Source organism: Mya arenaria, chromosome 1 (genome assembly GCF_026914265.1).
Source record: "Mya arenaria isolate MELC-2E11 chromosome 1, ASM2691426v1".
Lineage (NCBI taxonomy): Eukaryota > Metazoa > Mollusca > Bivalvia > Myida > Myidae > Mya > Mya arenaria.
Window position 1 is genome coordinate 31,267,022 of NC_069122.1, and position 20,672 is coordinate 31,287,693.

Consider the following 20,672-nt stretch of genomic DNA (forward strand, 5'->3'; position numbering starts at 1 on the left):
AGAGTAATTGCCCTTTCTTACTTTCTCTTAGCAGGAGGCAAAATTTGAAATCTTCTGGATGGATTTTTAATCAAACTTTATTTTTTATGAATACTCCATCTAGTAAAATCAAGGTGATTGCAGAGCTACAGATTTTTACCATTCTAGCTAGCCCTTTTGACTAAATTTTAAACAGGTTTGTTAAAATTGATTCACTATCCTAAGAGACTTACAGAAGGCTATAAGCCAAGAAGTTAGCAAAGATGTATAAATTAATCAGGTCTTGTAATTTGCTGAGCAACATTCCAATTTTGTGTAAGTGCTTATATAAATAAAGTCTTAACAAAGGTAATATAACGCAAGTTATTGAAAAACCAAAATAGTGACCTTAGTTTTTGAATCCTGTTATAAGGGACTTAAGAAGTTTCGAGAAATTGGGGCCTGCTGTTAAAACAGTACAAAAGTAAAGTGGTTGCTTTTTCATGAATAGTTGCTGATTCAATTCATGGCTGCGTCATACTGAAAGGCAGTACCAGTAGCTAGCTTGCCTGGCTCTTGGCATTAAAAGGATATATATGGAGTACTTAGTCCTGGTATTAACCAAGAAAGTTTTGCTTGAAAAATACCTCAACAATTATTTCTTTACATGACAGCAAACATCTCAAAATAAACATTATTTTCAGAAAGACATCTCACCTTCATAGCAGAATTTTAATTCTGGGCAATTTTGTGGAGGGTGATAAATACAGCCCTCATCATCACATCCACACATCTGCCCCAAGCACAGGGAAGTTCTCCCCACCCTATTACAGATAGACCCAGCTGGACAAGACTTACAAAAGGCCTGGCCGACCTCATCCTGGTACTTAGTGAGCTCTGGACATGGCTGTGAAATTCCCTTAACTGCAATTAAACAATGTGACATTGACTTATTTGATAACACTCTAAAAACAAGAATATTCATGATGTCCAGAAACCACATCATAGGATCCTTGTCAACATGGTACTCATATTGCCAGTTTTTATTGCACCTGATTTTGCTTCAAGATGCACTCTTACTCCAAAATAGGAAGTACCATAATTAATACAATTGTTTTAAATTTACCAAAAAGGATGAATAAATATTGTAAACAATGGTTTTCATGAAGGATAATGTGTTTAATTTGCAAGAAATAATGCAGAATACACAGTATTTCTTCCTTTAGAGACGTGATCATCTCCAATCTCCATATATCTTTATAAGGACCCACCAGTCATTTAATATTTGCCAGATTTCGGCTATCAGATACTTGGTTACAATCTTGTTATCAGTAATTAATATTTTCCATAAAGGCATTATTTTAAGTAAGTTAAAGTTTAAGGTTTAATATCACTCAAAATTTATGTTTGTTACATACATGTGCATGTATAGTGATTTTAAATATGAGTTACACTTCAAGTGCATGCTCCTCACTTTGAGGTTGGAAATTTTAGCAGCAATTCTACCAAAGATATAGAGGGTAAAACTGACTGTTTCAGCACAAGATCATTATATATTTTACTGAGTGAGCACCAAAATGTTTATTTCAGAAGTGGTGTAGCCATGAGCAAAATATTCACTTTTGGTGTTCATAACGTGAAATAATATCGCAACCTTGCACTAAAAGAACCAATTATTCTTTTTATTATATGCCTAAAAATTTAATGATACATGACATTTGAGGTATATGACCACGTTCCTCCGAAAAAGAAATAATGTCAGCGCCAATAATGTGATTTTCATGAAACTTGGAACAAACTATTGTCAATGACTGTACTTTAACACTGTGTTTATTTTTTGAAATAATCCCTTAGTTTGTTGATTTACAGCACCCCCTAAGCAGACACATACATTTTGGTGCAAACGTTGATATAACTGTGAAACAATATAATTTTACAGCTTTTTTTGTATAAAAAAAAAACAGAATATATTTATTGGCCGTCAACCAAGTTTTGGGGAAAATATAGTAAAAAATGTACGAAATTTTGTCCAAAAATATAGGAGGTTTTGGCATTTTCTGGGCAAAATTTAGGAATTTTAAGGTTGAAAAATCCACTTTAATAGGTATGTAAGTGAACATTTACTTACTTGTTTATTGGCTATAATCATAAAAATTGGTGTTTTACTTAACCCAGATTCCTTAAAGCGACTGTACACCACCAGATTGGCACCAAAAAAAGTTTTTTCTGTTACAAATCTCAGGACAATTATTTAATAAAATATTTTACTCTTTGATACCATAATTGTAAAAAAAATACCAAAATGTAAAAAAAAATCGAGTCGGAGACCGGGTTCGAACCGGGGTCGCCAAAATTGCAGTCCAGTGTTGTATCCACTGTGCTACAAGGGCTTACCCTTAACGGCTGGAATATTTCAGCTGTATACCTAACTTGGTGATATCATGTGATAACATCGACTAGCCAATCACGCATAAGGAATGAATTCTACTAGGTATGTCTACCTAGTAGACACATCTTTTTAAGCGAAAAATACCAAAAAAACAGCAAAAAATAAATTAATTGTAAACTATGTGGTACTTCAGTAAGTAAGTTTCAATGCATTGTACACATCGATACCAAGCTTATGTCAGTTTTCTCTATTTCATCATACAGAGTACAGCCCCTTTAAACCTCTCCATCAAGGCAGACAATGCTGCAGCAACACAACTGTGGTCATCAAAGTGGACACCATTAAGATTTGATGTTTGTCATACTCTTCATCAAAGGTGTCCAGATGGATAACCAAGGGTGTACAACAGCAATTCTGAATGATGGTGGTTTGGAGGATAAAGACAGTCTTAAACTGTAAATAAACAATATCTAAAGGCAGTATCAATCCTTTGAATGATTTCAAACATATCCCAGCACCACTTTTCAAGAAAAATATAGGAAAAAAATCCAAAATATAGGAAATATATGAGGTTTTGAAAAATATAGGAAATTTCTCAAAACTATAGGAAAATAAAGGAAATGGTTGACGGCCTGTTTTTTGTATGCTGAATGAATAAGCTTATAATTTTAGTATGAGTATATAACGAAAAAGTTACTACAGGATTATTTCAATTAATATACACCACATTCAAGCAGTCATTGACAATTGTTTGTTCCAAGTTTCATAAACATCGGCCAACATTCACTTTTTTCTGAGAAACTTGGTCTGTACCTTAATGCTGCTGTTTTTTTAAAGCACGCCAAATTATATGTGAAAGTAAAATTATTTCAGGAAATATGTCTTGAAAAATTGTGTCCCTGTTTGATATAGTGAAATATCAATTTTATTTAACTGATAAATCTCTATAAACCACCCTAACCAATATAATGAAACTCTTTAAACCACCAGAAAGCATATAATTCAACTCCATAAACCACTGAAAAGCATACAATAGATCGCTATAAACCACCGGAAAGATTATAATAGATCTCTATAAACCACGGGGAAGCATATGATAGATCTCCATTAAACCACTGGAAAGCATATAATAGATCTCTATTAACCACGGGGAAGCATATGATAGATCTCCATTAAACCACTGGAAAGCATATAATAGATCTCTAATAACCACTGGAAAGCATAAAATAGATCTCTATTAACCACTGAAAAGCATGCAATAGATCTCTATAAACCACCGGAAAGCTTATAATAGATCTCTATAAACCACGGGGAAGCATATGATAGATCTCCATTAAACCACTGGAAAGCATATAATAGATCTCTATTAACCACGGGGAAGCATATGATAGATCTCCATTAAACCACTGGAAAGCATATAATAGATCTCTAATAACCACTGGAAAGCATAAAATAGATCTCTATAAACCACTGAAAAGCATGCAATAGATCTCTATAAACCACCGGAAAGCATATAATAGATCTCTATAAACCACCGGAAACCATACAATAGATCTCTATAAACCACTGGAAAGCATATAATAGATCTCTATAAACCACTGGAAAGCATATAATAGATCTCTATAAACCACTGGAAAGCATATAATAGATCTCTATAAACCACCGGAAAGCATACAATAGATCTCCATAAACCACTGGAAAGCATATAATAGATCTCTATAAACCACCGGAAAGCATACAATAGATCTCCATAAACCACTGGAAAGCATATAATAGATCTCTATAAACCACTGGAAAGCATATAATAGATCTCTATAAACCACTGGAAAGCATATAATAGATCTCTATAAACCACCGGAAAGCATATAATAGATCTCTATAAACCACTGGAAAGCATATAATAGATCTCTATAAACCACTGGAAAGCATATAATAGATCTCTATAACCACTGAAAAGCATATAATAGATCTCTATAAACCACTGGAAAGCATATAATAGATCTCCATAAACCACTGGAAAGCATATAATAGATCTCTATAAACCACTGGAAAGCATACAATAGATCTCTATAAACCACTGGAAAGCATATAATAGATCTCTATAAACCACTGGAAAGCATATAATAGATCTCCATAAACCACTGGAAAGCATATAAAAGATCTCTATAAACCACTGGAAAGCATATAATAGATCTCTATAAACCACCGGAAAGCATATAATAGATCTCTATAAACCACCGGAAAGCATACAATAGATCTCTATAAACCACCAGAAAGCATATAATAGATCTCTATAAACCACTGGAAAGCATATAATAGATCTCTATAAACCACTGGAAAGCATATAATAGATCTCTATAAACCACCGGAAAGCATACAATAGATCTCTATAAACCACTGGAAAGCATATAATAGATCTCTATAAACCACCAGAAAGCATATAATAGATCTCTATAAACCACCAGAAAGCATATAATAGATCTCTATAAACCACCAGAAAGCATACAATAGATCTCTACAAACCACTGGAAAGCATACAATAGATCTCTATAAACCACCAGAAAGCATATAATAGATCTCTATAAACCACTGGAAAGCATATAATAGATCTCTATAAACCACTGGAAAGCATATAATAGATCTCTATAAACCACCGGAAAGCATACAATAGATCTCCATAAACCACTGGAAAGCATATAATAGATCTCTATAAACCACTGGAAAGCATATAATAGATCTCCATAAACCACTGGAAAGCATATAATAGATCTCTATAAACCACTGGAAAGCATACAATAGATCTCTATAAACCACTGGAAAGCATATAATAGATCTCTATAAACCACCGGAAAGCATACAATAGATCTCTATAAACCACCAGAAAGCATATAATAGATCTCTATAAACCACTGGAAAGCATATAATAGATCTCTATAAACCACTGGAAAGCATAATTATTTTTTTATAACAGATCTCTATAAACCACTGGAAAGCATATACTAGATCTCCATTAAACCACCAGAAAGCATATAATAGATCTCTATAAACCACCAGAAAGCATATCATAGATCTCTAAAAACCACTGGAAAGCATATAATAGATCTCCATTAAACCACCAGAAAGCATATAATAGATCTCTATAAACCACCAGAAAGCATATAATAGATCTCCATTAAACCACTGGAAAGCATATAATAGATCTCTATAAACCACCAGAAAGCATATAATAGATCTCTATAAACCACTTGAAAGCATATAATAGATCTCTATAAACCTCTGGAAAGCATATAATAGATCTCTATTAACCACTAAAAAGCATATAATAGATCTCTATTTACCACCAGAAAGCATATAATAGATCTCTATAAACCACCAGAAAGCATATAATAGATCTCTATAAACCACTTGAAAGCATATAATAGATCTCTATAAACCATCAGAAAGCATATAATAGATCTCTATAAACCACTGGAAAGCATATAATAGATCTCTACAAACCACTTAAAAGCATATAATAGATCTCTATTTACCACTGGAAAGCATATAACTGATCTCTATAAACCACTGGAAAGCATATCATAGATCTCTATAAACCACTGGAAAGCATATACTAGATCTCTATAAACCACTTGAAAGCATGTAATAGATCTCTACAAACCACATGAAAGCATATACTAGATCTCTATAAACCACTGGAAAGCATATACTAGATCTCTATAAACCACTTGAAAGCATATAATAGATCTCTACAAACCACATGAAAGCATATACTAGATCTCTATAAACCACTGGAAAGCATATAATAGATCTCTAAAAACCACTGGAAAGCATATAATTGATCCCTATAAACCACTGGAAAGCATATCATAGATCTCTATAAACCACTTGAAAGCATATAATAGATCTCTACAAACCACATGAAAGCATATACTAGATCTCTATAAACCACTGGAAAGCATATCATAGATCTCTATAAACCACCGGAAAGCATATAATAGATCTCTATAAACCACCAGAAAGCATATAATAGATCTCTATAAACCACCAGAAAGCATATAATAGATCTCTATAAACAACTGGAAAGCATATACTAGATCTCTATAAACCACTTGAAAGCATATAATAGATCTCTACAAACCACATGAAAGCATATACTAGATCTCTATAAACCACTGGAAAGCATATACTAGATCTCTATAAACCACTTGAAAGCATATAATAGATCTCTACAAACCACATGAAAGCATATCATAGATCTCTATAAACCACTGGAAAGCATATAACAGATCTCTAAAAACCACTGGAAAGCATATAATTGATCTCTATAAACCACTGGAAAGCATATCATAGATCTCTATAAACCACATGAAAGCATATAATAGATCTCTATAAACAACCGGAAAGCATACAATAGATCTCTATAAACCACCAGAAAGCATATAATAGATCTTTATAAACCACTGGAAAGCATATAATAGATCTCTACAAACCACTTGAAAGCATATAATAGATCTCTACAAACCACATGAAAGCATATAATAGATCTCTAAAAACCACTGGAAAGCATATCATAGATCTCTATAAACCACTGGAAAGCATATACTAGATCTCTATAAACCACTTGAAAGCATATAATAGATCTCTACAAACCACATGAAAGCATATACTAGATCTCTATAAACCACTGGAAAGCATATACTAGATCTCTATAAACCACTTGAAAGCATATAATAGATCTCTACAAACCACATGAAAGCATATCATAGATCTCTAAAAACCACTGGAAAGCATATAATTGATCTCTATAAACAACTGGAAAGCATATCATAGATCTCTATAAACCACTTGAAAGCATATAATAGATCTCTACAAACCACATGAAAGCATATACTAGATCTCTATAAACCACTGGAAAGCATATCATAGATCTCTATAAACCACCGGAAAGCATATAATAGATCTCTATAAACAACCGGAAAGCATACAATAGATCTCTATAAACCACCAGAAAGCATATAATAGATCTTTATAAACCACTGGAAAGCATATCATAGATCTCTACAAACCACTTGAAAGCATATAATAGATCTCTACAAACCACATGAAAGCATATAATAGATCTCTATAAACCACTGGAAAGCATATAATAGATCTCTATAAACCACTGGAAAGCATATCATAGATCTCTATAAACCAATAGAAAGCATATACTAGATCCCTATAAACCACTTGAAAGCATATAATAGATCTCTACAAACCACTGGAAAGCATATAACAGATCTCTAAAAACCACTGGAAAGCATATAATTGATCTCTATAAACCACTGGAAAGCATATCATAGATCTCTATAAACCACTTGAAAGCATATAATAGATCTCTACAAACCACATGAAAGCATATACTAGATCTCTATAAACCACTGGAAAGCATATCATAGATCTCTATAAAACAAATGAAAGCATATAAAAGATCTCTATAAACAACCGGAAAGCATACAATAGATCTCTATAAACCACCAGAAAGCATATAATAGATCTTTATAAACCACTGGAAAGCATATCATAGATCTCTACAAACCACTTGAAAGCATATAATAGATCTCTACAAACCACATGAAAGCATATAATAGATCTCTATAAACCACTGGAAAGCATATCATAGATCTCTATAAACCACTGGAAAGCATATACTAGATCTCTATAAACCACTTGAAAGCATATAATAGATCTCTACAAACCACATGAAAGCATATCATAGATTTCTATAAACCACTGGAAAGCATATAACAGATCTCTAAAAACCACTGGAAAGCATATAATTGATCTCTATAAACCACTGGAAAGCATATACTAGATCTCTATAAACCACATGAAAGCATATACTAGATCTCTATAAACCACTGGAAAGCATATCATAGATCTCTATAAACCACCGGAAAGCATATAATAGATCTCTATAAACCACTGGAAAGCATATAATAGATCTCTATAAACCACCGGAAAGCATACAATAGATCTCTATAAACCACTGGAAAGCATATAATAGATCTCTATAAACCACCAGAAAGCATATAATAGATCTCTATAAACCACCAGAAAGCATATAATAGATCTTTTATAAACCACTTGAAAGCATATAATAGATCTCTACAAACCACTTGAAAGCATATAATAGATCTCCATTAAACCACCAGAAAGCATATAATAGATCTCTATAAACCACCAGAAAGCATATAACTGATCTCTATAAACCACTGGGAAGCATATGATATATCTCTATATACCACCGGAAAGCATATAATAGATATTTAAAAACCACTGGAAAGCATATAATAGATCTCTAAAAACCACTGGAAAGCATATAATATATCTCTAAAAACCACTGGAAAGCATATAATATATCTCTAAAAACCACTGGAAAGAATATAATAGATCCATATAAACCACTGGGAAGCATATGATAGATCTCTATATACCACTGGAAAGCATATAATAGATCTCTATAAACCACTGGAAAGCATATAATAGATATTTAAAAACCACTGGAAAGCATATAATAGATCTTTAAAAACCACTGGAAAGCATATGATGGATATAAACCACTTGAAAGCATATACTAGATCTCTATAAACCACTGGAAAGCATATTATAGATCTCTATAAACCACTGGAAAGCATATAATAGATCTCTGTAAACCACTTGAAAGCATATAATAGATCTCTATAAACCACTGGAAAGCATATAATAGATCTCTATAAACCACGTGAAAGCATATAATAGATCTCTATAACCACTGAAAAGCATATAATAGATCTCTATAACCACTGGAAAGCATATAATAGATCTCTATAAACCACTGAAAAGCATATGATAGATCTCTATAAACCACTGGAAAGCATATAACAGATCTCTAAAAACCACCATAAAGAATATAATAGATCTATATAAACCACTGGGAAGCATATGATAGATCTCTATATACCACTGAAAAGCATATAATAGATCTCTATAAACCACTGGAAAGCATATAATAGATCTCTATAAACCACTGGAAAGCATATAAAAGATCTCTATAAACCACTGGAAAGCATATAATAGATCTCCATTAAACCACCAGAAAGCATATAATAGATCTCTATAAACCACCAGAAAGCATATAATAGATCTCTATAAACCACTTGAAAGCATATAATAGATCTCTACAAACCACTTGAAAGCATATAATAGATCTCTATATACCACTGGAAAGCATATAATAGATCTCTATAAACCACTGGAAAGCATACAATAGATCTCTATAAACCACTGGAAAGCATATAATAGATCTCCATAAACCACTGGAAAGCATATAACAGATCTCTATAAACCTACAGAAAGCATATAATAGATCTCCATAAACCACTGGAAAGCATATAATAGATCTCCATGAACCACTGGAAAGCATATAACAGATCTATATAAACCACCGGAAAGCATACAATAGATCTCTATAAACCACTTGAAAGCATATAATAGATCTTTATAAACCACTGGAAAGGATATAACAGATCTCTATAAACCACCAGAAAGCATATGATAGATCTCCATAAACCACTGGAAAGCATATAACTGATCTCTATAAACCTACAGAAAGCATATAATAGATCTCTATAAACCACTGGAAAGCATATAATAGATCTCCATAAACCACTGGAAAGCATATAATAGATCTCTATAAACCACTGGAAACCATGCTAAAGATATCTATAAACCACTGGAAAGCATATAATAGATCTCTATAAACCACTGGAAAGCATATAATAGATCTCTATAAACCACTGTAAACCATACTAAAGATCTCTAAAAACCACTGGAAAGCATACAATAGATCTCTATAAACCACTGGAAAGCATATAATAGATCTCTATAAACCACCGGAAAGCATACAATAGATCTTTTATAAACCACTTGAAAGCATATAATAGATCTCTATAAACCACTTGAAAGCATATAATAGATCTCTATAAACCACTGAAAAGCATATAATAGATCTCTTTAAACCACCGGAAAGCATATAATAGATCTCTATAAACCACTGGAAAGCATACAATAGATCTCTATAAACCACCAGAAAGCATATAATAGATCTCTACAAACCACTGGAAAGCATATAACAGATCTCTATAAACTTACAGAAAGCATATAATAGATCTCTACAAACCACTGGAAAGCATATAACAGATCTCTATAAACCTACAGAAAGCATATAATAGATCTCCATAAACCACTGGAAAGCATATAATAGATCTCCATAAACCACTGGAAAGCATATAACAGATCTCTATTAACCACCGGAAAGCATACAATAGATCTCTATAAACCACCAGAAAGCATATAATAGATCTCTACAAACCACTGGAAAGCATATAACAGATCTCTATAAACCTACAGAAAGCATATAATAGATCTCCATAAACCACTGGAAAGCATATAATAGATCTCCATAAACCACTGGAAAGCATATAACAGATCTCTATAAACCTACAGAAAGCATATAATAGATCTCTATAAACCACCTTTAAGCATATAATAGATCTATATAAACCACCACAAAGAATATAACAAATCTCTATTCACCACTGGAAAGCATATAATAAAAATCCTTGAACTCACTACAATAATGCCCAACAGGGCAAATTTTTTCCATTGGATTAGGATAGGTATCTCCACCATCACAATAATACCCGTCTTCACAGGATGGAGCTTGATCTTCCGGAATATCCTTGTATGAACAATATTTCCCGACTGGACAAGGTTTGCAAGTACCCCCAACTTGACCTCTGGCACACTCAGTATTGGGAGCTGCAGAATAAAATATTTACATGGTCATAATATTTCACAGCATCGAATGGCCACATTCCACACTCCAGTTGTAGCAAATATATCAATTTTTCATTGACCTTGAACTAACCCAAAATCCAATTTTACGGAGCTACATCAGATAAGCTTGCTAAATATCACTTAACATTTTTCCTAACTCAAACAGATACAGTTGTTTTTAGGAAACAGCACCATTGACCCATTGATAATCAACCCTAAATAGCCAACCTTAAAGCTGCACTCTCACAGATATACCGTTTTTAAAACTTTTTATTTTTTGTCTTGGAAAGAACAAATTTTTGCGTAAATATCTGCAAACCAATGATAAAAAATTGCTGACAAAAGATCAAATCGCAGATTTTCATATTGCTGTTCGAAAATTAATATGTAAATTGGCTTTAAGATGCACTCTCACAGATTTAACGTTTGACAATGTTTTTATTTTTTGTCTTGCAACGAGCCAATTTTTGCGAAAATCCAATTAAACCAGTTAAATAAGACTGCTGATAAAAATTAGATCGCAGATTTTTATATTTAAGTTAAAAAAATTATGTTAAATTATGCAATTTTTCTTAAACCGTTAGTAACGTTTAGGCCATAAAAAATTATTTTCCCCTAAGGTTTCATAACATTAGATAATATAGTTATGAGTGACACAAGTTCTCATTATACTTACAGATGGAATCACAAACAGACACACAGATGACTAGATCAAAAACAATATGACATAATAATAGAAAACATTTCCAGTTTGAAGTTCTGAGTCTCAGCTCAGACTTGAGACTGTTTGTAATCATGGCCCCTCAGACTCAGCTAAGACTTGAGACTGCTCGTTATCATTGTCCCTGAGTCTCAGCTCAGACTTGAGACTGTCTGTAATCATGGCCCCTTAGTCTCAGCTCAGACTTGAGACTGCTTGTAAATAGTGCCCCTGAGACTTAGCTCAGACTTGAGATCGTTTGTAATCATAGTCCCTGAGTCTCAGCTCAGACTTGAGACTGCTTGTTATAATGGCCCCTGAGTCAGCTCAGACTTGAGACTGTTTGTAATCATGGCCCCTGAAACTCAGCTCAGACTTGAGACTGTTTTGCAATCATAGGCCCTGATTCTCAGCTCAGACTTGAGACTGTTTGTAATCATAGCCCCTGAGACTCAGCTCAGACTTGAGACTGTTTGTAATCATAGCCCCTGAGACTCAGCTCAGACTTGAGACTGTTTGTAATCATAGCCCCTGACACTCAGCTCAGACTTGAGACTGTTTGTAATCAAAGCCCCTGACACTCAGCTCAGACTTGAGACTGTAATCATAGCCCCTGACACTCAGCTCAGGCTTGAGACTGTTTGTAATCATAGCCCCTGACACTCAGCTCAGACTTGAGACTGTTTGTAATCATAGCCCCTGACACTCAGCTCAGACTTGAGACTGTAATCATAGCCCCTGACACTCAGCTCAGGCTTGAGACTGTTTGTAATCATAGCCCCTGACACTCAGCTCAGACTTGAGACTGTTTGTAATCATGAGCCAACCCAACTGATTAAGGATAGTACATTTGGTTTTTAACAAAAACTTCCTGTGCAGTAACTCATTATCCTATAATCCTGTAAACTATGTTTATAGTATGTGTATGTTTGAAGGTGTTGTTGTTGCTTTTAGCCATATTTTTAACAATAACAACTGAGCACTTCCGAATGTATAAATGAACTCAGAATAGAAAATTTGCAGACATTAACCGAATGCAAAAAAAGAGAGGAAAAAAGAAAAATTACTCCCCAGTTGAATCGATGATCACTTATGACTAAATACAATCGATTGTCCAGCTAATTAATTTTCGATTGTAATCGATTATCAGAACATCAATAGTTAATACATACGGTCGCAATCGTTTGGTGAGGCATGAAATCCATAGAGGCAACAACCGGTTTGACAAGCGCCAGTTACTGCTGTTGATCCCTTTACGCTGCAATAGAATGATGGCGGACAAGGGATACAGCCTCTCTGATATTCTTGTGGTTGATAAAGTCCGAGTCCGCAAGGTATCTCATAGCCTGAAAACCAAGGTCTAAACATAGTCCATGTGTGAAATTGTTAAAGAGAATAGACAACAGATGATAAAATTGCACGAGAAAAAGAAAATGGTTAATATACACGCTATAAACTCGGAATCCATTATGCGATAATTTTAATCAGGTAAACTCATCTGAGACAGCGACAAAATATGCTTTTAATCATGTAAAATGATGTATTATTGGTCTGATACCAGCTATTATCGACAATTATAGGCTTGTTTTGTAAAAATAATGTATTTGTCGACTTTATGACCATCTGGTGTCTAGTTCCTTTAAGACAAACCTTAATAATGTTGTAACAATTTAGAAATAAGGATGTCCTAATGGATGGGCTGATAATAACATTTGTATACAGCGACAAGCGTACATACGCAGCCATGTGATTATCTATTATAAACTTCCAGAAAGGAGTTTTTAAAGCACAAATAACAGTTTACGTGAATTTGTCAATTTTATACGTGGTCGCAAAAAATATTCAAGTGCCAGAATTTTCTACTTGCATTTTTTTATTCTTACTCGTATTTTGCGAGTTAGCGACCGTTAAATTCAATCCCTGTGACTTTCACATGCCCTTTGAGCTGTTGTGATTTGTTTTATTTGTCAATAAGTTATTTGATTAATAATATCTGTCATGTCTTTCTGTTCTGGATAGAAAAATCCAAACCGAGGGCACCTGCGTTGCCAGGTAACGAGACTTGCCTTCCAGACCGGACACAAGTATTTGATATTTTTCTAGCATATGAAAAAATACATAGAAAAGCGGAAATTTGTACATTTCACCAAAAAGCTTGTGTGATGATGTTTACTGACATCATGATGCGCAGTGATTTTTATTCACTGCATACGTCAAGAAATTCCTTCAATATCACGTCTTTTAAAGCTGCACTGTCACAGATTTACCATTTCGACAACTTTTTTTATTTTTTGTCTTGGATTCAGCCAGTTTCTGCGTAAATATTTGCAAACCAGTGATATAAGACTGCTGAAAAAAGATCAGATCGCAGACTTTCATATTTCCGTTCATAATGTTTTATGGCTAAAAGCTTGATTAACGGTTTAATAAACAAGAGCTGTCAAAAGACAGCGCACTCAACTACGCCGCTTTGACTTAGAAGTGCATACAATAAAGATGTAATGTGTGCCTGTCAAAAGCAATAAAACAATCAAATTAAAAAGTGAACCTGGAATCGCGATGTGACAAAACCAGGTTTTTAATGATTTAAATGGCAGAAGGGATTCAGTTTCAACTGCTTTCATCTATTTTTTGTAAGTGACCTTGATCCTAAGGGCCCCAAACACAATCCCATGAAAGTCCTCCTTAAACTCTTCCTACATATCAAGTTTGGTCACAGTATGTCAACCATAACTGAAACAGTAATCTATTTTTAGTAACGGTGACCTTGACCGTTGGGGGCCAAAAGGCAATCCATGAAAGCTCTGCATAAACTTGTCCTATATACCAAGTTTGGTCACACTATGTCAACCCTTACTTGAGTTATTCAGTACTAACCATATTTCTTTTTTTAGCAACAGTAACCTTGACCTAGACCATAACTCTCGGGGCCCAAAACTCAGGAGAGGTCTCTATAAACTCTTCCTATACACCAAGTTTGGTCACAATATGTAGACCCTAGTTATTTAATACCAACCCTTTTTCTATTAACAGTAACCTTGACCTTGATCCTAGGGGCCTCAAAAGCATTCCCATAAAAGGTATCCATAAACTCTTCGTACATACCAAGTTTGGTCTATTTATGTCAAACCTTACTAAAATTATTCGAAACATAAGGTGACTTTGATGCTGGCCTACCACCAGCCCGTCCAAACAATGATTCAAGTCATTCACAAAACTGGTTTTCCCTATATAAAAATGAGGTTAAGAATTTGCCTTTCAAAAGAAATAAAAAAAATAAATAAAAAAATAAAATATCATTCAATTGCCATGATTTGTATTTAGCATTAAAATGGAGTTATGTTCCTTGTTAAAAGATGGTTGTCAATAATTCTGCGAAATATTAAGTGCATTGAATGAAGGGTATAGAAGTTTTTTTATTAAAATCCAAACTTGCCATAAAACTTTAACCTGCCCTAAAACTTCAACCTAAGTCAATCAGGGGCCATAACTTGTATTAAGGATAATATGGAGTTATGTAACCTCATTGTGTGATGGTCCTGAACAACTGTGTGAAGTATTAAGTCAATTGAATGAAGGGTATAGAAGTTATTAATAAATATCCCAACCTGCCCTAAAACTTCAACCTAAGTCAATCAGGGGCCATCACTTGTATTAAGGATAATATGGATTTATCTAACCTCATTATGTAATGGCTCTGAACAACTGTGTGAAGTATTTAGTCAATTGAATGAAGAGTATTGGACTTATAAGTGAAAATCCCAACTTGCCATAAAACTTCAACCTAAGTCAATCAGGGGCCATAACTTGTATTAAGGATAATATGGAGTTATGAAACCTCGTTGTATGATGGTCCTGAACAACTGTGTGAAGTATTAAGTCAATTGAATGAAGGGTATAGAAGTTATCAATAAATATCTCAACCTGCCCTAAAACTTTAACCTAAGTTCTATAGTCAATCAGGGGCCATAATTTGTATAAAGGTTACTATGGAGTTATCTAACCTCATTATGTGATGGCCCTAAACAACTGTGTGAAGTATTAAGTCAAATGAATGAAGGGTATTGGACTTAAGTGAAAATCCCAACTTGCCCTTAAACTTTAACCTGCCCTAAAACTTTAACCTTAGTCAATCAGGGGCAATAACTTGTATTAAGGATAATATAGAGTTATGTAACCTCAATGTGTGATGGTCCTGAACAACTGTGTAAAGTATTAAGTCTATTGAATGAAGGGTATAGAAGTTATCAATAAATTTCTCAACCTGCCCTAAAACTTTAACCTAAGTTCCATACTCAATCAGGGGCCATAATTTGTATAAAGGATAATATGGAGTTATCTAACCTCATTATGTGATGGCCCTGAACAACTGTGTGAAGTATTAGGTCAATTGAATGAAGGGTTTTGGACCTATAAGTGAAAATCCAAACTTGCCGTTAAACTTTAACCGGACGCAGACGCCGACACCAACGCCGTGACGAGTAGTATAGCCCATCTTATTCTTCGAATAGTTGAGCTTAAAATGCATAAAACATCAATTTTTGAAATTAAATAATTATGAAAATCTGCAATCTGATGTTTGGTCAGCAGTCTTATCTTACTGGTTTCCATGCATTTTTGCAAAAATTGGCTCGTTTCATGACAAAATGACAAAATATAAAAAAGTTGTCAAAACACTAAATCAGTGAAAGTGCAGCTTTAAGGGTTATTTTATTTAGTTTTGAAGGTATAATTTTTGCTAAGTTAATGTTTATGGAACTCATCTATCTAAATTGTATAATTATGACTACACAAAGAGTGTAATAAAAATAAACAAGAAACGCTGCAATGCGGCGAAACCAGGTTTTCAATGACTGACAGAAGAACTTCAGCCTGTGTCTGTTTTTCAATTTTTAGTAACAATAACCTTGACCATAGGGGCCCAAACACAATCACATGAAAAGTATCCATAAACTCTTCCTTTATATCAAGTTGGGCAAGATATGTCAACCCTAAAAGTTATTAAAGTTTCAACCGTTTTTCTATTTTTAGTAAAGTGACCTTGGCCTTAACTCTAGGGACCCGAAATGCAATCCCATGAAAAGTATCCATAAACTCTTCCTATAGACCAAGTTAATTCAAAATATGTGAACTCGGACTAAAGTTATTCAGTTTTAACCATCCTTCTATTTTTAGTAATAGTGACCTTGAGCCTAGGGACCCCAAACACAATCCCATGACAGGTCTCCATAAACTCTTCCTTTATACTAAGTTTGGGCAAGATATGTGGACCCTGACTAAATTTATTCAGATTCAACTGTTTTATTTCTATTTTTAGTAACAGTGACCTTGACCTTGACCCTATGGACCCCAAACGCAATCCCATGAAAGGTTTCCATAAACTCTTCCTTTATACCAAGTTTGGTCAAGATATGTGGGCCCTTACTAAAGTTATTCAGTTTCAACCGTTTTTCTATTTTTAGTAACAGTGACCTTGACCTTGACCCTATGGACCCCAAATGCAATCCCATAATAGGCATCCATAAACTCTTCCTATAGACCAAGTTTGGTCAACCCTAACTAAAGTTATTTAGTTTCAACCGTTTTTCTTTTTTAAGTAACAGTGACCTTGATCCCAGGGACCTGAAACGCAATCCCATGAAAGGACTATCCATTAACTCTTCCTATAGAAGAGTTTTCACTTTGTGAAAACCTGATTAATAAAAAGTATTTTGTCATGGCTCATCTGGGCAGATGGAATTTTCCAGGCAGCATGGCTGAATTCACAGGAAATGCCTATATGGTTCGCTAAAAAAGATTTTCAAAAGCAGGGCTTCTAAAAATCAATAATTTGCCGGTCTGGACTGATGTTTACCATGCCAGACCAATTTCAGAAACAGTAAATGGCTTAAAAATAGGTCCGAAATTTGTCATTTTTTTCAATATCAGTCCAAAATGTAGAAATTGTAATACAGATGTTTGTGTCAGTGTTTGTCATTCACAGTTCCCCAAATACCAGGGGTCATCCCAGTCAAGAAACTAGAAGCGCCGCAATGCGACGAAACCAGATTTTTGTTATGGGGAATCAGAAATTATAGCCAATTAATTTGTTGTATGACTTTATCTTTACTTTTATCAAAAAGAGACGTAACTGAAAATTACTGTTGGCGGAAACCATTTTTCTATTTTTAGTAATAGTGACCTTAACCTTAGCCCCTCCCCACTCAAAAGCAATTCCAAGCTAGCTCTTCACATAAGCTACCTACACACCAAGTTTCATCAATATCGGTCAATGCTAACTAAAGTTATTGGGCAAAAACCATTTTTCTATTTTAAGTAACAGTGACCTTGACCATTTTTCTATTTTAAGTAATAGTGACCTTGACCTTAGCCCCTCCCCACTCAAAAGCAATCCCAAGCTAGCTCTTCACATAAGCAACTTACACACCAAGTTTCATCAATATCGGTCAATGCTATCTAAAGTTATTGGGCAGAAACCATTTTTCTATTTTAAGTAACAGTGACCTTGACCTTAGCCTCTTCCCCCCTCAATAGCAATCCCAAGCTAGCTCTTCACATAAGCTACCTACACATCAACTTTTGTCAATATCTATCAATCCTAACTAAAGTTATTGGGCAGAAACCATTTTTTCTATTTTTAGTAACAGGCGACCTTGACCTTAGCCCCACCCCCCTCAAAAGCAATCCCAAGCCAGCTCTGTACATAAGCTACCTACACACCAAGTTTCATCAATATCTGTCAATGCTAACTAAAGTTATTGGGCAGAAACCATTTTTAAGTAACAGTGACCTTGACCATTTTTCTATTTTAAGTAATAGTGACCTTAGCCCCTCCCCACTCAAAAGCAATCCTAATCTAGCTCTACACATAAGCAACTTACACGCCAAGTTTCGTCAATATCTATCAATGCTAACTAAAGTTATTGGGCAGAAACCATTTTTCTATTTTTAGTAACAGTGACCTTGACCTTAGCCCCACCACCCTAAAAGCAATCCCAGGCTAGCTCTTCCCATAAACTACCTACACACCAAGTTTCATCAATATCTATCAATGCTAACTAAAGTTATTGAACAGAAACCAATGTTTGACGCCCGCCTGCCGGTCCGCCCGCCCAACGACAACCTCATTCTAATAACCCGGTTTTCGTTGAAAACCTGGTTAAAAATGTAGAAAATGTAAAAGTGTTTGTCATTAAAACATCCCCAAATACATTGGTCACCCGGACCGTATGATTTACGAAAGAGCTGGACTGTACCAAATTTGCCGGACATATCCGGCGGACCAGCACATTTCAGGAAGACTGAAAGGCTGAACCTTTTATTTAGGACCCCAATCAAGTTCTAAGGGGATGAAGCACTCTACCACAGAAACAGAAATGGCCCTTTTGAGTGAGCCTCTCAACTTCAAGTTTGAAGCAAAATGAAGAGTCAACTTACAAAAATACAGTACCAACAAAAAGCCATTAGTGTGCTCTTTTAAAACAGTTAAAAAAAGGTGTTATTTTTGTTTCACTGGAGCCATTAGGCTATTTAATATAAATTAATTGTTAGATTTTCATCCATTTTTTTTTTTTTTTAAATTGGGGTGGGGGGGTTACATTTATTTTTCTTAGATGACTGTTTCACCGTTGAATATGTGTTCATGCTCTTTCTTATTGCATAAGGGACTATAAACATGTGTTCCTCAGTTTTCGTAAAATTTCTTCTTTTTAAATGTAAATGTTTACATCGACACCGGCCGGTATGAATAAACGCTGTTCCTGGACACTGCCGGACCGAAACGCAAATACAGAACCTAGTTCATATTTTTATTCGAGTCTAAATTAGATTTAAGAGGTGATGGAAAAAAGGTGCAGGGATGAGAATCTAGTAATTGATTTATAGTCGCCATAGATCTGCAGAAATCTGCGTATTTGTGGACAATTCACATGCCAGTCTTTATGAATAACCCCTTCTTTTTTTTCAATCAAACCACAAAAATCATTGCAAAGGCTATTTCTGCCCATTTTGGGAAAAGACCCTAGAGATTTTGGAAAAACTTGCGTCGCAAAATTGGGAAGTTTTAAAGTTTAAAGAACAAACTTTCCAGTCTCCTGCGACTGAGGAAATTATTAAATATTAGTTTCTGTTCCCTTTCAAAAGACCTGAAAAGGTTGAAATATCAATTGCAATAAATCATGACAGGATATATTTCATACCAATCTCTGAATGTCATGTAAATCAACGATTTCTTAAGTCAATTTCCCCCAAAACTTCACATCATCTTTATTTAATATAAAGCTGTACCGTAAGGGCAAAAGTGTCCTGGTCTGCAAGGAGTTGGTTGTGGATTGGTTGATTGTTCGCCACAGTGCCACCCTGGTCTGCATGCTCCAGTAATAACTGTTTGTCCTTCCCCAGCGCAGTAAGATCCTTTAGGACATGGAAAACATGTAGTCTGTCCCTGATATGGTTGAAACGTGCCAGCTGGGCACAGCCTTTGTATTCCTGTGAAAACCATAAGAAACAGCTTGGATGCCAATGGACCTATATGAAACTCTATTGAATTACAAGCTGATCAGGTTCCTATGAAATAGCCCGCACAAGAATAGTAAATATTTATTGCATTTTTTTTTTAAAAAAACACAATATAAAACAACTCGTTATTTTTTACTTTTCTGAAATTTTAGCAGGCCCTCACTTCAAAATCAAATATATTAACGTAGCTTGAGCACTGAGGGCTGGGTCGATTTTCAACCATTCCATTTTCAGTATGAAGCTAGTATG

At 34.5% G+C, this 20,672-nt stretch overlaps 1 protein-coding gene across 1 annotated transcript in view; it reads right to left on the reverse strand.

Moving 5' to 3' along the window:
• LOC128226323 (neurogenic locus notch homolog protein 1-like) overlaps positions 1-20,672 on the reverse strand; it is a 63,016-nt gene that overhangs the window by 38,841 nt on the left and 3,503 nt on the right. Inside the window, exons 2-5 of the mRNA XM_052936209.1 lie at positions 20,193-20,393; positions 13,079-13,252; positions 11,000-11,188; positions 676-882 (exon numbers count right to left, since the gene is read on the reverse strand). Coding sequence (XP_052792169.1) covers positions 676-882; positions 11,000-11,188; positions 13,079-13,252; positions 20,193-20,393 — 771 coding nt within the window. The remainder of the gene's footprint in view (positions 1-675; positions 883-10,999; positions 11,189-13,078; positions 13,253-20,192; positions 20,394-20,672) is intronic.